Source organism: Carassius auratus, chromosome 31 (genome assembly GCF_003368295.1).
Source record: "Carassius auratus strain Wakin chromosome 31, ASM336829v1, whole genome shotgun sequence".
Taxonomy (NCBI): Eukaryota; Metazoa; Chordata; class Actinopteri; order Cypriniformes; family Cyprinidae; genus Carassius; species Carassius auratus.
The window spans coordinates 25119276-25138726 of record NC_039273.1 but is presented as its reverse complement, the minus strand read 5'-3'; the positions used below and the strand labels follow the sequence as shown (position 1 = coordinate 25138726).

General features: G+C 36.7%; 1 protein-coding gene across 4 annotated transcripts in view; it reads left to right on the top strand.

Annotated features, from left to right (window-relative positions):
• LOC113050955 (neurobeachin-like protein 1) overlaps positions 1-19451 on the top strand; it is a 56106-nt gene that overhangs the window by 5467 nt on the left and 31188 nt on the right. For 2 of the 4 annotated variants that reach the window (XM_026214448.1, XM_026214449.1), the window contains exons 3-13: positions 5506-5597; positions 7939-8100; positions 10051-10132; positions 10899-11026; positions 12106-12188; positions 12592-12677; positions 13711-14053; positions 14134-14240; positions 15833-15916; positions 18375-18458; positions 18865-18963. In XM_026214448.1, coding sequence (XP_026070233.1) covers positions 5506-5597; positions 7939-8100; positions 10051-10132; positions 10899-11026; positions 12106-12188; positions 12592-12677; positions 13711-14053; positions 14134-14240; positions 15833-15916; positions 18375-18458; positions 18865-18963 — 1350 coding nt within the window. The remainder of the gene's footprint in view (positions 1-5505; positions 5598-7938; positions 8101-10050; positions 10133-10898; positions 11027-12105; positions 12189-12591; positions 12678-13710; positions 14054-14133; positions 14241-15832; positions 15917-18374; positions 18459-18864; positions 18964-19451) is intronic. The other 2 variants (XM_026214450.1, XM_026214451.1) reach the window with 1 other exon arrangement.

The window sequence follows — 19451 nt, the reverse complement described above, 5'->3', positions numbered from 1 at the left end:
TTTAATGTATACAAGTCTGCATTTATTTGACCAAAATACAGTAAAAAGAGTGATATTTTGAAATATTATTACAATAAAAAAAGTTTAATATATTAAATTAATTGTTTAATATATTTGAAAAAGTTATGGTCAAGAAACATTTCTTAATATTATCCATATCAAATACAGTTGTGCTGCTTAAAGTTTTTAGGTTATTTGATGAAGAGAAATTTCAAAAGAACTCATTTGAAATAGAAATGATTTGTAACATTATTCATGTCTTTACTGTCACTTTGGATCAGTTCAATGCATACTTGCTCGATAAAATAATACATATCTCCAAAAATTTAATGTAAATCTTTCTGACCCCAACATTTTCAACAATAGTGTAAGAAGAACCAAAATGGCAGCAATACTAGAAGTTAAAGGGTACTAATGTTGATTATGCATCAAAGAATACTTAGTCTGACCAATTTTTGACTTTGCATACTATTAACATAACGTGGCATAATGTGTTTTTGAGATGGAAACATCTACCATGTTATATTCTGAATGCAGATGGACAAATGTCTAAATGGCAGATGAATGAATGAATGAAACAGAGTTGAAAATGATTGAAAGAAGAACCGGATGGATTGAATAAAACATTCATGATGAAAGTGCTTTCCTTTTCACAAGGTCTGTTTACTCAGACAGTTTAATAGAAGCTGCGCTTTGTGTTTCCCGGTTATGGTTGTGTTCCCATAAACACACACACACACACACACCCTCTGAGATCATGATAGACCACACATGTGTGACAGCGTCAGTTGTCTTGTGAATGGAACGGAGCTACTTGTGTGTGACCTTTGACCCGGTTAAGACCAGTAATTATCAGGGCTTGTCCTTCAGTGATGGCTATAAACAGCTTTTACTGGGCTGTTTGCTATTTATACACGTACACACGCGTACAGTACTCGTCCATTAGACCTGTATATAGATGGACAATGAGGAAATCCTCTATTTGTGAGTGTAATCCACTCCATGTTCATATTCTCTCTCCTTCTGACAGGTGCACTGTGGAAATTAAATTGGCTGTATCTAGTACTGGTAAATAAGTACATTAAGTACAGAAAGCAATTCAAAACTAGAATGTTCTCATTAGCCTTTAGCTGAAAAAACAAAACCTGTGTTCATCGCTTTGGTGTTAAAGCGTGTTTTTGAGGGTCTGGTAATGTTTCTTCTAGAAATATAATAGAATAGAGTTGAATCCTGCCATTTCACATTTTCATTAGTTATTTGAAAGGTGTAATAAAGTATGATTAGACACATATATGGTACTATAGATGTAAATCACTAATTTACATAATTTTACTAATATACTAATTTAAATTATATACTGATTTACTAGCAAATATATAATTATTATTTTATTTTGTATTTTTATTTTATATTATTATTATTATTATTATTATTATTATCATTATTATCATTATTATTTATTTTTTTACAGTGTCTTAGTATAAAGAAAGAATTCAGCCAGTTTTTATTTGAACTTGTTTTATTTGAAAAATGACAATATGCATGAAACAAAAATGAAATATTGAATTAAAGTTCAAGGTTATATTTTATGCATGTTATATTTGAATTTCAAATATCATATTACGGCTGGATAAAGCTAGATACAAATTTTTTATTGTCCCACATTAAAGTTAAACATTAATTACATTTAAAATATGTTCATTACCATTTAAAAACGATTTAAAATAACTGTTTTCTATTGTAATTTTTGTAAAATATAACATTTATTCCTGTGATGTAAAGCTAAATCTTCTGCACACCTGTGTGATCTGTAGACAGTGACATTAGTGAGGTAAATAAATCATCTTGGCTGCTTTCTGTTGCCTTGTTGTCCTTTCTCTCTTGCCATCTCGTCTGGTGTTCAGAAGAGAGCGAGAGGAGATAAGAACAGCTGGATGCTAAATTAAATGTGTGAGAGAAGTGAGAAAACGGAGATAGTGGGGTGAGATAGAGGAAAATGTGTTAAAGTGAGAGCGAGCGACAGGATAGTGCTGTGCAGGCCTGTGCCGTCCCGTCCTGTCTCACTCTTTCATCATCATGCTAACAATCCCTATCCAATCCTCGCAGGAACTCAAGTTCCTGTTGTGAAGGATTATTTGACTATTGAAACGCATAACTAAGATAATGGACAAGAGAAAATAAACGCAGAGACCGTCTGTTGGAGTGATTTTAAGTCAGACGAAAGAATATTTCCTCTTATTTTTAAGCTGGTGTTTGTTTACTAGCATGCTGTTGATTGCTACCCAAAAACAGCTTGTATTTTTACTAAAGCGTTATGCATTTCATGGAAGTTATTGGCTATGTAATTCCTGTGAATTAGCTTTTTTTAGCTGATGATGGCATGTGTTGAAGGATATAACTTTGGCACATGAGCACAGGCTCATATCTCATGCTAAAACCTGGAGGTTTATATGTAGGTGTTATGCTTATACTCTGAAACAGTAGCTTTGTTCCAAAACCTATTGTGCTGCCTGCCTAGACAGCATTTTAAGGCATCATAGGCCCATTCTCAACAAGAAGGCTGTAAGCAGTAAGCATAATAATTGTTCGACCGTCTTTCTTACAATTTCTAAGACAATATGCATCCTTCATGGAGGAACGCACTTCAATATGCTATGTATCAAGATCAGTAGAAATATACTAATTTTATATTATTTTGTTGTATACTATTATTTATACACTCCCCCCCCCCATCACAACTTCTATGAATTTTGAAAATTGTATGGTATTGTTTTATTTATTTATTTTTTTTTTTGTCCTGACCTGAATAAGATGTCTCACATAGTGATGTTTGCATTTACTCCACAAGAAAAATGTATAATTTATAAAAATTACACCATTCAAAAGTTTACATACCCTTGAATCTTAAAACTGGCTCCTATTGCATCTGGTTGCATTTTGAGCATCAGTAAGTGTTTTTATCTTTGGAAATAGTTGAGCCCCTCAATTGTCCTCAGTTTGAAAAGATGGAGCTTAAAATCATACATTCATTGGTGGAGTGTGATCAAATATGCAGAAGATGCATACCAAAAAATGTGCAGGACCTTGAGGATTTTTCTAAATAAAAAGTTGGCAGTTTATATGTTCAGGACAAACAAGGGACTCGTGAACAGCTATCACAAGATATAAAAACAGTCATGGATCATCCAGGAAACAACACTGTTGCTATGATGTTTTTATGTGAAGGAGTAGGGGTGTCTCCATTCTCTTTTGATTGGTGAACTTTTGAATGGAGAAATTTTTATGAAGTCAGCTAATATTTTGTCTTGTGGAGTAAATGTAAACATCTGTTATGTGCAATAGCTTATTCAGGGCAGTATTAAATAAAAAAATGACAGGCGATCTTCCTTATCCCGCATATTTTGTTAAAATTATTAACTTGGCATTATCTGCAAAGGGTATGTAAACTTATGAGGAGAACTGTACAATCCCTGGAAGTAGAAAGATAAAGGCTATAAGTGAAATACACCACGGTCATGTGACCTCAACGACTCTTTCAATTTTGATTAAAAATCTACTGGTAAGTTTGAGTTAAAATAATTTGCAAGAATGTGTGTATAAACAAAATGAGGCTGTAAATCGAACTAGTGAGTAAACGAGTTTAGCTGTTTAATGTCCTTCTTGTTTAATTTAGCTATTTGTTCGCAACTGTCTTTTTCAAGAAGCAAAATGGTTTAAAATACATAATTAAGTATCTTATGTAATAGAATAAAAAATTTTTCTGAGCTTGTTTTAACCACAGACTATATTTCAGGCAGTTATCTAAAAACCCATTCAATAAAAAAAAAAAGCATTTATTTTGAGACCGTGGAACCAGAAGTTCAAAAATGCAGACTCCTTTCTGAGTATCCTGTTCTTAGCTCAGCAACCATGCTAACACAACACTGCCTTAGAAGGCTCTGCCTGCGCAGACACTGAGACCAGTTTAAACACGTGTGGTTTGTAAATGCATGTTTTGTTTGTTTTTACATATCAAGGGCTGAGGCAGAGTTATTCTCTGGAAATTAACAACATCTCAGTCAGTCAATCCCAATGAATTTACTTTTAATCAGAAGTACTTCTTGAAAGAGAGGATAACCGATTTGGAAATGGTCACAGGAGAGAGAATATGCTGCATACTCGAAGACAAGTTATTACGGCGTGTCAAATGGACAGGATGTCTTGACCATGTGATTAGAGTGAGCTCAGTGTTGTGGCTGCAGGTCATACGCCCGACATTAGCGATGCTTCACATTAGCCAATCTCTGACAGATTTCTGTGTCTACTCTATACATAACCATTTCTGAAAGAAACCCTCAGATACGGTCAGTGTGAAGTACTCATTTATCAGATGTCTTCATCTGAAGTCATATTTATTAATCTACACAAAAGCCACACCAATCAGGTTACCGTAAAATCTTTCCCCCAGGGTGTGCAATAGAAAAAGGCTACTTAAAGTTAATGTTTACCAGTTTTAGAAGAAGAACCACTTAATCATTTAATTGGGAGCTTGACATGCATGAGTAGGTGGATGTGAGCGACTCGCCCCACACCCTTCAGCTGGAAAGGGCATCGAGAGCAAGGCTGTGCCCGCTCTGTGGCGTGAGCTCGAAATAAACAGGGTGTGCCACCTTTGGCCAGATCCAGACCTCAATAGACATGTGTCTTGCCGCTGGATCCCAAATGAATGGGCCTTTTCTTTTCCACACACACACACACACACACACACACACACATACACATACACACCATTCACAAACACATTCTACTTGTTTTTTGTGTTTGGAAAAGTCCAAAACACTTACTTTTCGTGTCGTGTCGTCCATATCTGCAAGTGGTCAGTTGTTTTTTTGGCATGGACGTGCATGGCTGTGCTCTGATGATCTCATCGAGAGGAATTTTTGAGCATGATTTCCTGCTCTGGATGTCTGAGTGTAGCACAGCTTAAACATTGACCACACAAACGGCCGCATTGAGCCACGTCAGTTACAGCGTCACACGTTTCATGAACTCTCGCTGCCAGCTCATCAGATTGCTGTTGATCGAGATTTAATTCTGCACGTGATGATCTGGGTGAGAGGGTTTGTATGTGGAGCGTTGTTCTTGATCAAGGGGAGAGTTTATCAGGTTGGTGATTCCTGTTGGAATGTGGTCAGGCCGGTTTGTTAGTCGACAGGTGTCTCGTGTTGCACCTGAAATTATCCACCCGCTAAACCTAAAACATTTGGACTCACCTTAGATAGATAACTCTTTCTGCATTCCTAGCTCAATGACAAGCTCATGGTTTTGATTCCCAGAGAATGCATGAACTGATAATGCAGTGGACCTGAATGAAATCTTATTCACTTTTGATAAAAGCGTGTGCCAGATGCATAAATGCAAACTCATAAGGCACACCTAGGAGTTAATTGCATCTCAATGAATGCTTCTATCTGTGATTAACACTTCCTTATTCTCTGTTGTTTTCTTGTTTTCTGAAACTCGCAGAAGGACCCGGACTACCTGAAACTCTGGTTGGAGATCTTCATCGGCTCTTATGAGAGATGTCTGGATGTGGATTTCGAGAAACCGCCAACCAGGTAGACGTTAAAACAATCCAGATACATTCATCCATCAATCTGTCCCTCTGCGATGCACTTATCCTTCCATTATCAAGTGAATAAATGCATAAAGGAATGAGCTAATTGAGTTCACAGTTCCTTGTCACAAGCTTTCAGCTTTTTCTGGACTAAAATATGGGCTAAAGTATTGCATAGCCACACTTTGAACTGTTAGCATCAAGTCTGGTCCACTTTATTAAGGCAGCCCATCAACTAGTCAGTTGTAAAAAAAAAAAAAAAAAATTAGATTTGCATGCTGAATCACTTCTGCATAGAAATGGAGGTTGTTTTTGTAGTACATATATGAATGAGTGTAACCATAGTGCTTAATATGGCGGCTGTAGTCCCGCCTCCAGTTAAAGGAGCCAATCACCTTTTTGGTCATGTCATGTCACATGAAAGAAGATCCATTGTCCATTGTTAGTACTCCAGGATCCCTTCCAAACCAAGCAGTTTTTATATTGTTAATACTACGAATTTTCCTGTTCAAAGTTCAACAAGCTTTGAAATCTATGTGGGAAAATTTCTATTTCAGATTTCTGTTGAAATAAATCTGATTAGATTGAAGCTTAAAAACCACACTCTGTAATACTGATGTTTGTGAAATGTATTTAAAATATATTATTGAAATTCTATTTAGACAAATGGGGCATTATGAATATGGACACAGACTAAAGAGACTTGCCTTAAAGGGAGTTATTTGTATAAAAGAGGCCAATCAGATTGGAGATTTGTGCTTTTTGACAGAGCTGGCCATTTTATGCACAATATGTCCAGTGTTGTTTTAGTAAGGATTGAACCAAGGCACACACATCAAAGGCAAAAAAATAATAACCCTAAAAATTGAAGGACAATAAAAAAAAAAAGTCGCCACACCATAGGCTCCAAAAAGTTACCTTGTTACAAGTTAATTTTACCTTGTGTGAAGTCCATTATTAAATTGTTTTGCTTTTTTTGTCTTCTAACAATTAGATTTAGATTAAATTGAATTTTTTTTCTTCCGTTTTTACTTTATTTTTTTATTATTAGTTAATTTATTATTATTATTATTATTATTTATTATAATTTTTTTGTTATTTTAGTTCTTAAACTAAAAGGAAAATGTGAAATGTTGCCTTAATGTTACTTTGTTACTTCTACATTATGGTTTTAGTTTTAATAAATGACAATAACCCTACTTCAGACTGTCTTTGAGATTAGTTTGTTGGTGTTTAATATGAGGCTGAGACTAGACAGGAAGTATGCCGCCTTAACTGCTAACCTCAGTTCAGTTTATTAAAGCTAAATTGAATGGTTTATTATTAGAGACACATCACATGATTGATATGGTTGTGTGTCTGTTTGTGTACAATGCATGTCTGTGGATAATGAGCTGAATTTAACGGACGCCCTGCCATCAAGGTCACGTTCTGATGCAAGTGAGCGGCAATCCAGAGAAAATCCAGCCAGCCCAGTTTGTGTGTGTGTGTGTGTGTGTGTGTACATGGAAAGAATGAAGAGGGTCGAACTAGATAAAAGGGGGAAATAAGAGAGTGAAAGAGGCTGAAGGACTGAAAGAGGGAGAGTGTTGAAGGATTTATGTGGTGGTAAAATCACTCCAGCTCTCCCAGCTGTGGTCATGTGATCATGAAGTGCTTAGACTGTCACATGACATTATGTAATGCGGAGCGAGAGGAGACCCAGGAACCGACAGACAGAAAGAGAGATGAGATTGTAATGGGTTTATTCATCTCTCTCCTTCACAGCTGTGCTGTTCTCACACAGATCCGCTTCATTACTCTCTTCCTTGTGCTGGAAAAACACACTCTTGTAGTGCATTATTTGCCTTCACAGTCACGACTGCACAATTACAAATCCCTAAAGTGCCGCTTTCAGTTGCTGCATTAAAAAAACGGAGCTAGAAAAGCAGCATTTTGCATATTCATAATTTTTTGATAATCTGTTTTTCCATATTTCATGTTTCTTGTCATGAAAACAATAACATGAAAACAAGTTTATATAACGGCTAAACCAGTTAAATGCTAATATTTGAAAAAAACAAACCGGTAGAAATTTCTTTAAAAAGTTGTTATAATATAAGTGACTTAAATCCAATTTAAACTTTTGCATACAAAGCAGTTGTTAATTTGAACCTTTTTTTTAAACTTTTAAATCTGTTTCAAATCCAGTTCAGAATGGAATTGTGAATCGGATCGCAAATGTATGAATAGTTAATGGAATTGCAAGTTTGTGAATCATGCATCGAATGGCATTATGTTTGTGAATCATGCATCACATCACAGTGTTTGTAGTTTGTGAGTGTTTGGCCTGTGTTCTGCAGGCTGGAGGAGACGCCGCCCGTCATGACGCTGTTACCTGATAACATCCTGCAGGTGTTGCGTCTGCAGCTGCTGCAGTGTGTGCAGAAAGCGTCCGAGGGACTGGAGCCCGAGCAGCAGACGTTGGCGCTCCTGCTCCTCAAGTTCCTCATCGTCACCTGCAGGTCAGACTCAGAGACGTCACACCAGGGGCCTGCACTTTATGACTGATTTCACAAAACAGATCAGTATTCCAGCTAAATGTGCAAACTAACTGAAGTAAAAGAGTGATTTGAACTGTTTGGAAATCGAGTCTCTTAATATGAAAACATGAAGTGCATTGAATCTCAGTACAAACAGAAACTGGACACCCGTGATCCTGCTGAATGTTTCATGAGTTCATGAGTGGTTTCCGCTTTCAGTGACACATCAAGACTCTTACACTGCAAAAAAAAGCTTTTCTTACGTAGAGTTGTAAGTAAAATAATCTTATTTCAAACTGAGAATAAGATTTTTTTGCTTGTCACATTGACAGGTACTTTTTGCTTGTTTACTTAATTTTGACTTATTCTTTCTGAAAACAAGAAAATAATTTTTACTTGTCTAGAAAATGCTTCTTGATGTAAGGATTTTTAGATATTTTAAACAAGACAAAAACTTGTAAGAGAAGCTGTTTTTGCAGTGTAGGATTACTCGAATGGCAGCTGCTGCTCATATGCACACACACACACACACACACAAACACACACACACAAACACACACACACACACACTTAATGTGGATATTTATTTATTACTCCTTTATTTAAGTTTATTTAACATGAATCTAGTCAAAACTTTTAAATATAATGTTAAGTTTTGGTTGTTTACAGTTTTTAAAAGTAAAGACATTTTTTTCAGGCCTTACCAATGGGGCAGTCATTTTTAGAAATTTGAATAAAGAAAAAAAAAAATTCAGCATAGTTTTTTTACACAAAGATGATCAAAAGTAACAATCTAGAAATTGCTGTTCTTTAGAACTTTCTATTGAAAGAGTAGAAAAACCATGGTTTTGCACAAAAATATGAAGCAGCACACACTGTTTCAACATTGATAATAATCAGAAATGTCTCTTGAGCGAATCAGGATATTAGTATGATTTCTGAAGATCATGTGACACTGAAGATTAAAGTAATCATGCTGAAAATACAGCTTTGATCAGAGAAATAGATTAGATTTTAAAATATATTCACATAGCAAACAGCTGTTTAAATTGTAAAAAAATATTTCAGAATATTATTGTTTTCACTGTACTTTTTAACATCGCCTTGGCGAGCACAAGATATTTTAAGAAATCTAACCATCCCCAAACTTTTGAACAGTACTAGTGGAGCTTCTTGGGCTATTTTGTTTTCTCCAGACAACATACCGTAATCCCTCAAATAAAAACTGGTAGTTAAATAAATGCCGGGCCTCTTACGGGGGCTTGGTCAACACGGACAAATAAAGGCTGGTCTTAAATAAAGGCCGGGGGAAAATTGTGCAGGAGAGCCAGATAATGAACGTGCATGCCCACTGCCGGAGCGTTTCTCATTCTCGAGTCAAGAACCGGTTGCATTGGTTTTCGGATCACCAGTACACTGAACCGAGAAGCGTTTCTGTCGGACTCGTCCGATTCGAGAACCGAAGAGCTGATGATACTGCGCATGTGTGATACAGCATGACACAGAACGACACACAGAGCGTCTTAAACTGAACTGATTCTTTTGATGATTGATTCTGAACTGATTATGTGCTAATGTTATGATCTATGTCCACTGGAACACTATCGCTTTTAATTTAAACTGGTTATTTAAAACAATTACTCATCAAACAGATGGAATTAGAAATAAAGGCCTGCCTCTAATAAAGGCCTGTTATCTTCTGCAGTTCAGGTAAATAAAGGCCCCGGCTTTTATTTGAGGAATTATTTCAGATGCGTGTCCACTCAGTGAGGTGTTGTAATTTGTCCACACACACACACACACACACACACACACACTGTGTAGCGTTCAGCAGCAGTCAGGGTGTGATTTCTGATCACGGGTTGGCAGGAGAATCTCTCTCTGTCCTGTAGTCTCTTCTCCACACTGACAGCTGTGTGATGTGTCTGACAGGAACATGTCAAATGTGGAAGAGATCGGCGCCTGTTCCTACATAAACCACATCATCACCATGACAACGCTCTACATCCAGCAGGTCTGAACCTTGCTCCAAAATCAAGTTCTCTGTTTATCCATTTATTTTTGACTTTCTGTCTCCGTTATTTAATGGTGGTCAAACTGGCCTATGCTTTGCCTCTTCCTCTTCCTGGTCTCTTCCCTGTTCTTTCTTTTAATTCTTCTGTCTTTTCTTTCTGTTTCTTTTTCCATGCCCCTTTCCTCCACTATTTCTCAATCTCCTCCATTTCCTATCATGCTCTTTTCTTTCCTTCTCATTAATTGTCCTTTTTCCTTTCCCACATCCCGTTCCTCAAGTCTTTCTCTTCCTTTTCTGGTCGTTTCCTCTTCTTTTCCATTTACCTTCCTTTTGACAAGAATATAAAAAGGAAGAATAAAAGCATTTTCCTTTCCTCTTTTTTGTTTTCCCTTTTCTTTAGTATTTCCTCTTCCCTTCCATTTTTCTTTCTTTTCCTCTTCCCTCTTCCTTTCTCTGCATTCAATTCAAGTTTATTTGTATAGCGCTTTTTACAAAACAAATCGTTACAAAGCAACTTTACAGAAAATTATTCATTATGCATTCTTCATCTCTTTTCTTTTTCCATTGAATTATTATTATTGTCGTTTCCTCTTCTTCCATCCTTTTTAGTGTTCTGTACCTCTTCCTGTTTTTCTCTTCCATCCTTTTCCTTTTCTCTTATTCATATTTCTTTTTCTGCCTTCCTCTTTCTTGTCTTTTCGGTTTCCTCTTTCTCTCTCTTCTCCTCAGTATTACAGTAAATCAGTGTTTTGTTCTCTGTGTTCAGCTGAAGAGTAAGACGAAAGAGAAGGAGCTGGCTGATCAGACACAGGCCGAGGAGTTTGTCCGTCACGCTCTGGCCTTCTGTGAGAGTCTGTATGATCCCTATCACAACTGGAGGCATCGCATTCACCGGTGAGAAATGCAACCAATGCCGATCCCACAGCTGAAGCCCTCCAGCTATTCAGAAATAACTAGAATATTTCTCTCTTTGATTGCACGATGTGTCTTTCTAGACTTTCACCCAGTTGTCCAACGGGAAACATTTCTTGCATGCAAAAAAATGCATTGTATGAAAACTTCACAGCTGTCAGATGCAGTCATGCTTCAATAAGAGGACTTCACCGCCTCCGTTATTAATCTCTTTGTACGAGCATGTGCCAATCCAGACGTTTCCTCGTGCACACTGAATCTGTAGAATAAACCAGTGTTGTTTGGAGAGCTGCTCTGTTTAAAATAGCAGCGCAGAGTCAACTCTAAATCAAAACCATTCCCTGAAAGAGTAAATCATTTACTTTCTTAATAAATACTCCTGGTCTTCTTGTGCATGATCTGTCACTGCATTTTATTTGAAAGAAAAAAAAGTTTGTTTTATTCATCGTTTGTCAAATTATTGTAACTTTTTACAGTCACTCAGAAGTACAATAGATTGTCTGCAGTAAAATGCTTAGTAAATGTTGTTGCTTTGGTTATTTGACACCACACTGATGACAGGCCAGAGGAGAATCTGTAAGTGAAGGTTTATGTTACATATTATGGTATAGATGTGGCTAACCCAAAGTGCAGTTAAATCAGAAGATACACACTGTCAAACAATGCAAACACACACATATACAGTGAAAAACACAGCTGTGTTTGACCAATAAACACTTGTAGTCTGGTTCTACAAGTTCTGTGAAGAGCTGTTCGTTTTTCCTCTCTCTCTCTCTCTCTCTCTCTCTGTTTGTGTGTGTGTGTGTGTGTGTGTGTTCAAAGGTTATTCGAGGGCAGCTAAAATGTCCAGAGAAAATAACCTGGGCTTGTGGCACAAATGTCACTGAAAATAATAACTTATAAGGGGAAAAAGGCTTCTGTTTTTCAGTGTTTATATTGTTTTATTATTTCAATTAATATATTATATGTGACTATTATTTATTCCTTCCTTCCTTCCTCCCTAAACTGGAGGGGTTCATTAGATAAATAATGAAGTGTGAGTAATGGGTTTGTTCTTGCAGACAGCAGCTCAGCGCTGTGGAGCGAAGCAGACAGAAGTTTAAAGCCGCACCGCTCACTGTAGAGTTTGTGCCCTTCTTCTACCGTAAGTCTCTCTCTCTCTTTATTTACTGATCAGATCTGCTGTTTATCATTTGGCCTTCAGCGATGGCACATAACCAGTGCTCTCTAAACAAAGCAGCCTCAGTGTTCCTGTGGTTAGAAACTCACGCCGCTTATCTGTGTGTTTATCACTGAAGCCAGAGACATGAAGTGTCACTCTGTTTCTGAGTGTACCTGTGAGTGAATGCTCTCCATACTTTGGTCTACAGCACTGAGGAACTCATGAAAATAAATGAAACCGTATTGAAAAGACTGAGGGACAGTGAAGAGTAGCAGGAAGCATGCAAGAAAAACATTCTGCATGTTTTTGTTGACATGTTATTTGCATGAAAAACAGATACCTCTTCATTCATATGTTTGTGTGTGTGTGTGTGTGTGTGTTTCAGAATGTTTTCAGGAGAGTGAGCACCTGAAGGACAGTCTTAAATGTTGTCTTTTGCACCTGTTTGGAGCCATTGTCGCGGGTGGACAGGTGAGACCATGCCACAGCAGCAAAAGAATAGTGCTGAAGTTACAGATAAAATGGAAAAATGAAATTATGGTTTACTTTCTGTTAACTGCTGAAAAAAAATTTTTCCACCAATTATAACTTGTTAAAAATGACTAGAATTGTAATCCAATTGTAATGTAGTGTGCCAACAAACACACACACACACACACAGAAACATAATTCCAAGAATAAAGATCAGTCACAATTTAGTATGCAAATAAACACAAAAAAGAAAACATTGCAATTCCATATATAAATGATTGTAATAAAGAAGACCAATTGCATGTCTATATGCATGTAATTGGAAGAAAGAGGACCAATCACAATTTAGAATGCAAATAATTACTTAAGAAATCTTATTGAAGTTCTGTATGCAAATAGTAAACAATGACACACACACACAGACACACACACACACACACATATATATAACACACACACACACAAACACACTAATTGTAAAATAATTGCATGATAGAAGACCGATCACAATTTTAGTATGCAAAAAAATATACAGGGAATGACCTATTACAATTAATCATAAATGCAAGAAGACAGAGTTTAATATGCAGACAAATACACAAAAGAAATCCAACTCCAATTCTGTATGCAAATTAATGCAGAAAAAAAGAACAATCAAAAGTGTAGTATGGAATTAAATATACAAACTGAGATCGATTGCAGTTCAGCATGCAAATAATTGCAAAATAAAAAATAAAAACTAGACCAGTCCAATCACATTTTTAAATATGTAAAAAATGTAAGAATAAAGGCCAACTATGCAATATGACAGTGACGCTATGGCTTACTTAATAGATAATTTATAATAATCAAAAATAGCACACAGAAGCATTTATTTGTTTTTCAATTCAAACATTTATCTTTTTGTTGTTGTTGTTTTGCAGCATTTTTAAATGACATTTTCAGCCGAAACTGTGTTTAGTGGTTTAGGTTCAAAAAGGTGTACTTCCTTGTCTTTTAATGTGTCTTTTGACCTCGTCTTCTCTCTCAACAGCGTAACTCTCTGCTGGCCATCTCTCCGGCCACGATGGAGGTGCTGCTGGGAGTGTTGGGTGCCGGCGAGTGTCTGAGCGGAGATGGAGACGGAGAGGACTGGGACAGTGAGGCTCCTGACAGGAAGTCTCTGTTGACTCTGGGCTGTTTGAGAGAGGTAGTACACCGGCTCCTGGCCAGCAGCTCCGATCAGAGACAGGTGGAGATCAGCTCTGTGCTGGAGAGCTACTTCAAACTGCTCAACTCGGACCCTGCCGCCACAGCGCAGGTCAAAGGTCACCCGTCGCCGCCTCGCTCTCGGCACTGGGAGAGCCGCTTCGTGGGGTTACAGGTGAACATGCTCGGTGAGTAGATCGGTCACTCATGTCATGTTCTTTACGCTTGATGCTTCTCTCTTCTGAATCCTGTTCTCCGTTCCTCTCAGAAACCATTCAGGACATGTTTGAGTGCAGCGACCGCCCCGTCCTGCAGGCCATCTTCCTCAACAGTAACTGCTTTGAGCATCTGACCCGACTCCTGCAGAACAGTAAGGTGAGCTCCTCCACAGACGCTGCGTTTCCTGACCATCATGCATTTGGGTTTGTTCAGTTCTGAGTCCAAATAGAGCTCAACAATGGGTTTGTCAGCTCCCTTTGTTTTGGGGGCATTCATAGAAATTTTCCCTTTAGAGAAATCTTCAGAGAAAGTCTTCTGAACCTCTCCGAGATGAATCAATATTTGATTTACTGCAAAAAACAAATTGAAAAAGTTTTTGAGGAAACCAATGCAGTACTCTTCCCATAAACCTTTATGAATACTTCAAGAAGACACAAAAACCCAGATAATAATGTCTTTTCTTTTCAGACCACATCAATGCTGTCTTTTATGCTCAAATAAAAAAGGAAAGAAAATCCATTATTTTATTCAGCAAAGATGCATTAAGTTGATCAAAAGTGGCATTAAAAACATTTATAATGTTTTAAAAGATTTATATTTCAAATAAATGCTGTTCTTTTGAACGTTGTGCTCATCAAAGAATCTTGAAAATAATGTAGGATTTCCATAAAAATATAAAGCGACACATAATCAGAAATGTTTCTTGAGCAGCACATCAGTATATTTTCATGATTTCTGAAGATCATGTGACACTGCAGACTGGAGGAGTGATGCTGAAAATACAACTGTGCATTAGAAATAAATTACACTTTACAGTCTATTCAATTAGAAAACAATTTTAGCCTTCATTAGCCTGAACATATTTATTATATATTTATAACAATTTATTACCCTTTTAAAAATATAGTTATCTGATCCTAAACAGTGAAAGTATATTTGGATGCAGATTAGTTCCCTAAGGGTGCATGATATTCAGCAGGTAATTGTAGTCCAGTCATATTGACTTCTACATAACTTATTTCAAAAATCATGCTAGATCTCCTCTGGAAGGTTGATATGTTTTCTCTAAAAGATGTGGAGCTTTCTGATTGGATTCTGGAACAGTTGAGCTCTATTGACACTGTATGACTTTTACAGGATGTTAATGACCTGCCGTCTAATATATTGTAACGTTTGTCACAAAACCCAACAGTTGAGCTCTATTGACACTGTATGACTTTTACAGGATGTTAATGACCTGCCGTCTTATATATTGTAATGTTTGTCAGGAATATCCTTGTTTGTTGTAGATCCTGTCAGAATCTATAGACAGATTTGCTAATTGTCGTTTAACTGACAGTGTGTTCAGTCGCAGGATTTTCCTTTGTGTGTTCATGCACATGACCGAATTTGTCTCGCCAGTCAGTTTCTTGTGCAAATATTTACAACTGTAATGTTTTTTTTTTTATCTTTGCCTTAAAGATCAGTTTTCTTTGTGCACATGTATGTGTTTCAGAACAGTTTCTTGATGATGTATGTGGCTATTAAAACTGTCTGACTGTGCTTCTAGAGTTATCAGCTTGTATCTGCATGTACACGTATCAGAACTGCAGCACTGCCTTCTACCCGTGCATGTTTCTGTCCTTTAGTGATGGAACATTTAGGCACTAAGGATCACAACCTTTGACCTCCTACCTTTTAACCTTAACCCTTTGCATTTTCCTCTCATCTGACCGTTTGTGCTTGCTGCGGTCGGCTCCGTCCGGCAGCTGGTTAACGCTAGGTGCACAGCTGCAGACAAGGACCAGAAAGATTTAACCAACAGGTTACTGACAGGAGAGAGTGAGATTCAGGTACCGCCCACCTGTGCCTGTCGCTTCCGCAAACCCCGCCCCCCGCCGCCCACATGACCACTCCAGGACAAGATCACAGTCACTCTCTCTCTCGCTCTCTCTGACTCTCTCTCTCTGTCTCTCTGTCTCTCTCTCTATCTCTCTCTCTCACCTGAGCAGGGTCACTACGAGTCACAGAGTCACATATAAACCAAACTTATGATACACTGTTGATACGAGGAAATTGAATAGTTTTTTTAATGATTAGAATTTGTTTATTTTAGTTTTTCATCGGATTTAAAAATGTAATAGCCGAGAACAATCTACATCTACAGTGATCCAGTATAATGTAAATATAATAATATGTAAAATATATAATAATAGAAACAATATATAATTATAAATGCATTTTAAATAATATTTTTATAAAATAAACAACAAAAAAGTATATAGTATAATTCATGTTATTATTGTATAATTAATGTAGGTTATAAAAATATTATAAACAATCCAATATGTGTATATTTGTATGTGTGTGTATGTATGTGTGTGTGTGTGTGTGTGTGTATATATGTATATATGTATGTTATATAATAATATTTAATGTATTGTATAAATGTATAAATTAGTTTTAATCTAATATATAGTTTATAATATATACTATAAATGGACACACACACACACACACATGAATATAAAATAAACACTCCATTTTTATCTTGTTTATAATATAAATTTTAGACTTAAGATAATAATGAATATATTATAAAGTTAGTAGATATAATAACATGATATTGCTGAATTAATCAATTAAAATAGTTGAAATTAAATTATTATAGTGTAATACTGGCCTGTGACTAGTTTCACATTTAAATGAACTTTCTCAGCTGTATTTGGATACATTTCCCATCACATTTATATTATGACACATTGGCCAAAATGTGTGACAATATCGTAATAAGTATTATATTTAACATGATAAATTTTTTGCTTATATAACCCACTCATATTTGCATGTGTACCATGACCTGACAACAGAGTTTCATATCCAAATATACTGGCACCAAAAGTGACCGGTCCTGGTCTCTTTCAGAAGACGTTCAGTGTTTCCTTGTCCATCTCTTCATGTGAAGTGCTGTGAATGTAGGAGCTTGTAATGGAGTGGTCTTTAGATTATTAACTCAGTCATGCTTTCAATAATCATCTCATCCTATTTATTTTGCTTTGCTTGTTTCCCTCCCGTTCCTGTTCGCCTTTCCTCTGGTGGTTTGGTAACGGGGTCAGAATGCTGTGACTTCAGCAGCCTCCAGACTATCGACCCATAGCTGTGTGTTTTACGCTGTATAGACGTACCTCGTTGATTTCATGTCTTATTCTGTTAATAGCTACTCAGTGTTTGTCACTCTCCAGCCAGTCTTTGTCACGGTCTTATTCATAATGAACTAGCCAATAGACTGTATGCACGGTTACTTCCTGGTTTTAGATAAGCCAGCTCAGTCATTTCAGCTGAGCTAGGAGAGGAGCGCGCCTCTTCTAGGAGTTATAAAATAAACCCTTCTAGGCTGTTGGTGTCTTGGCTTAATTATTTACATGAGACTTCCTGCACTTGTTATTTTTTATGCTTCAGTACAGTAAAAGTACTAAAATATGTTACAAAAGTAATTTTATAATAAAGCAAGAGGTGAGAAAACTAGGGAGTCAAAGTTGTAACTGAGCGGCTTGAGTGAGCCTCTGCTGCCATCTACTGGTTATAAAACTAATTTCATGTCATTTTCAATTCAAAAAGTCTTTGGTTTCCATCAGATGTTAATCATGAATAAAAAGTTTATCTTTAATGTGAATTTTACTGCACAGCTGTAACTAATCTCACTTCAGCCAGGCAACCAAAGTTGGCAACCTTGTGCAAATGTTCAGTTATGACTATGAAGGTAAGTTATCGATAATCAAACGAGATGGCATCGCTTGCTAGATAGTGTCAGCTTCAATAGTTACATCAAATGATGCTTCATCAGAAGTTTACAAGCTGGCTTATTTTTAATGCGGAAGTTTAGAAAAATGTTCAGTGAATATGGTCCATTGCAATGGCAGATTGAACATCATGATTTTTGCAATCAGCCAATCAGGAGTCTCGTGACACAGTGTGGCTGGACAGTGATTTTCTGGGAATACGTTGTCTGTGTGTATACATGAACAGTGTGTTGGGTTGGTGTTGGGGAGGTTTTAGTTTCAGATCTGAGCACTGATGATCTGATATCATCTTTATCAGAGGCTCAGAACTCAAACAGTTTCACTCTGATAATCAACATTTACGACGCCTGATTCTATTCCTGCCTGTTCATGGAAGCATGGTTCTGTTGTAGCATTGGCTTTTCACTCATCATTTGCATGGCAAAGTGAACCGACATGCAGGGAATAGAACAGGCCTCACGCTGTGCTGAGTCGTCTTTCTTCCTGATCGACTCTGTTTTCCTCCAATCAGGTTTTCCAGGGGAGACTCGACTCTCTTGCCGTGGCAACAATCAAAACTCTCACCACAGTGATGCTCAAGTCACCTGCTGCAAAGGTTTGTCATAATCGAGTGATTATTTAAGCTTTATGTACAGGATTTCTATCTGGAATGGCCCCAAAGGGAAGTTTTCTAACATTCTATTATGTTAGTTGATCTTATTCCTTTGGATTATTTCTAAATTATGACAGAAATGGTGGAGATATATATATATAATTTTTTTTTTTTTTTTTTTTTTACTGAAAGTTCTATCAACTTTCACAAATATTTTTATTAAATAATTCAAGAAATAGAATTTTCTTTTATAACATACTCTTATTAAGATACCAGTAAAACAAACCCTAGTAAAGCTCTATATGCTTTTTTTACAACTTCTATTTCTAATGCATGTTCTAATGCGAATTCTTTTTGTATGTATTGACTAGTCACTATCAGTAAATAAAACAACCTTGTTCCCTTGTAGGAAGTGTTTAAGGAGCGGATCGGCTACGTTCACCTGTATGAGGTGTTGGTGTCCCTGGGTCAGCCGTCCAGACACCTGCTGAAGGAACTCATGAACATGGTGAGATGGACACTTCCTGTTTCCTGTGTGTCAGTCACATGATGTTATCTGCCCCTGTCTTTCTCATCATTCAAAACCCCTTTGTTTCTGTATCGCTTAATACAAAAGATAGCTTCAAAGCAGCTTCAAAGTAAAGAAAACAATAAAATAACAGAATCACATGATGCAAAATGAAACCGTGTTGATTCAGTTGAGTTCAATAACTGCTGATGTTTGATTCAGATATAATGAAGATGGTTAGAAAGAAGGCTGTTTTAAACAGTCTGGTACTAACGTCTGTCTCGAGGGATCTGACTAGTTTGTGTGAAGCTGTCATTTTAGTTTTCATTAGTTTTAGTCAATGGAAATTGAATTTTAGTCTCTTTTTAGTAATGCAGTTATATTTAACCCAGTCAATATAATATAAGCACCTAGTAATACAGACGAAACAAAATGTTATTTTAGCCAAACCCATTTCAAACAAAGTTATCTTATTTTATTATTATTAC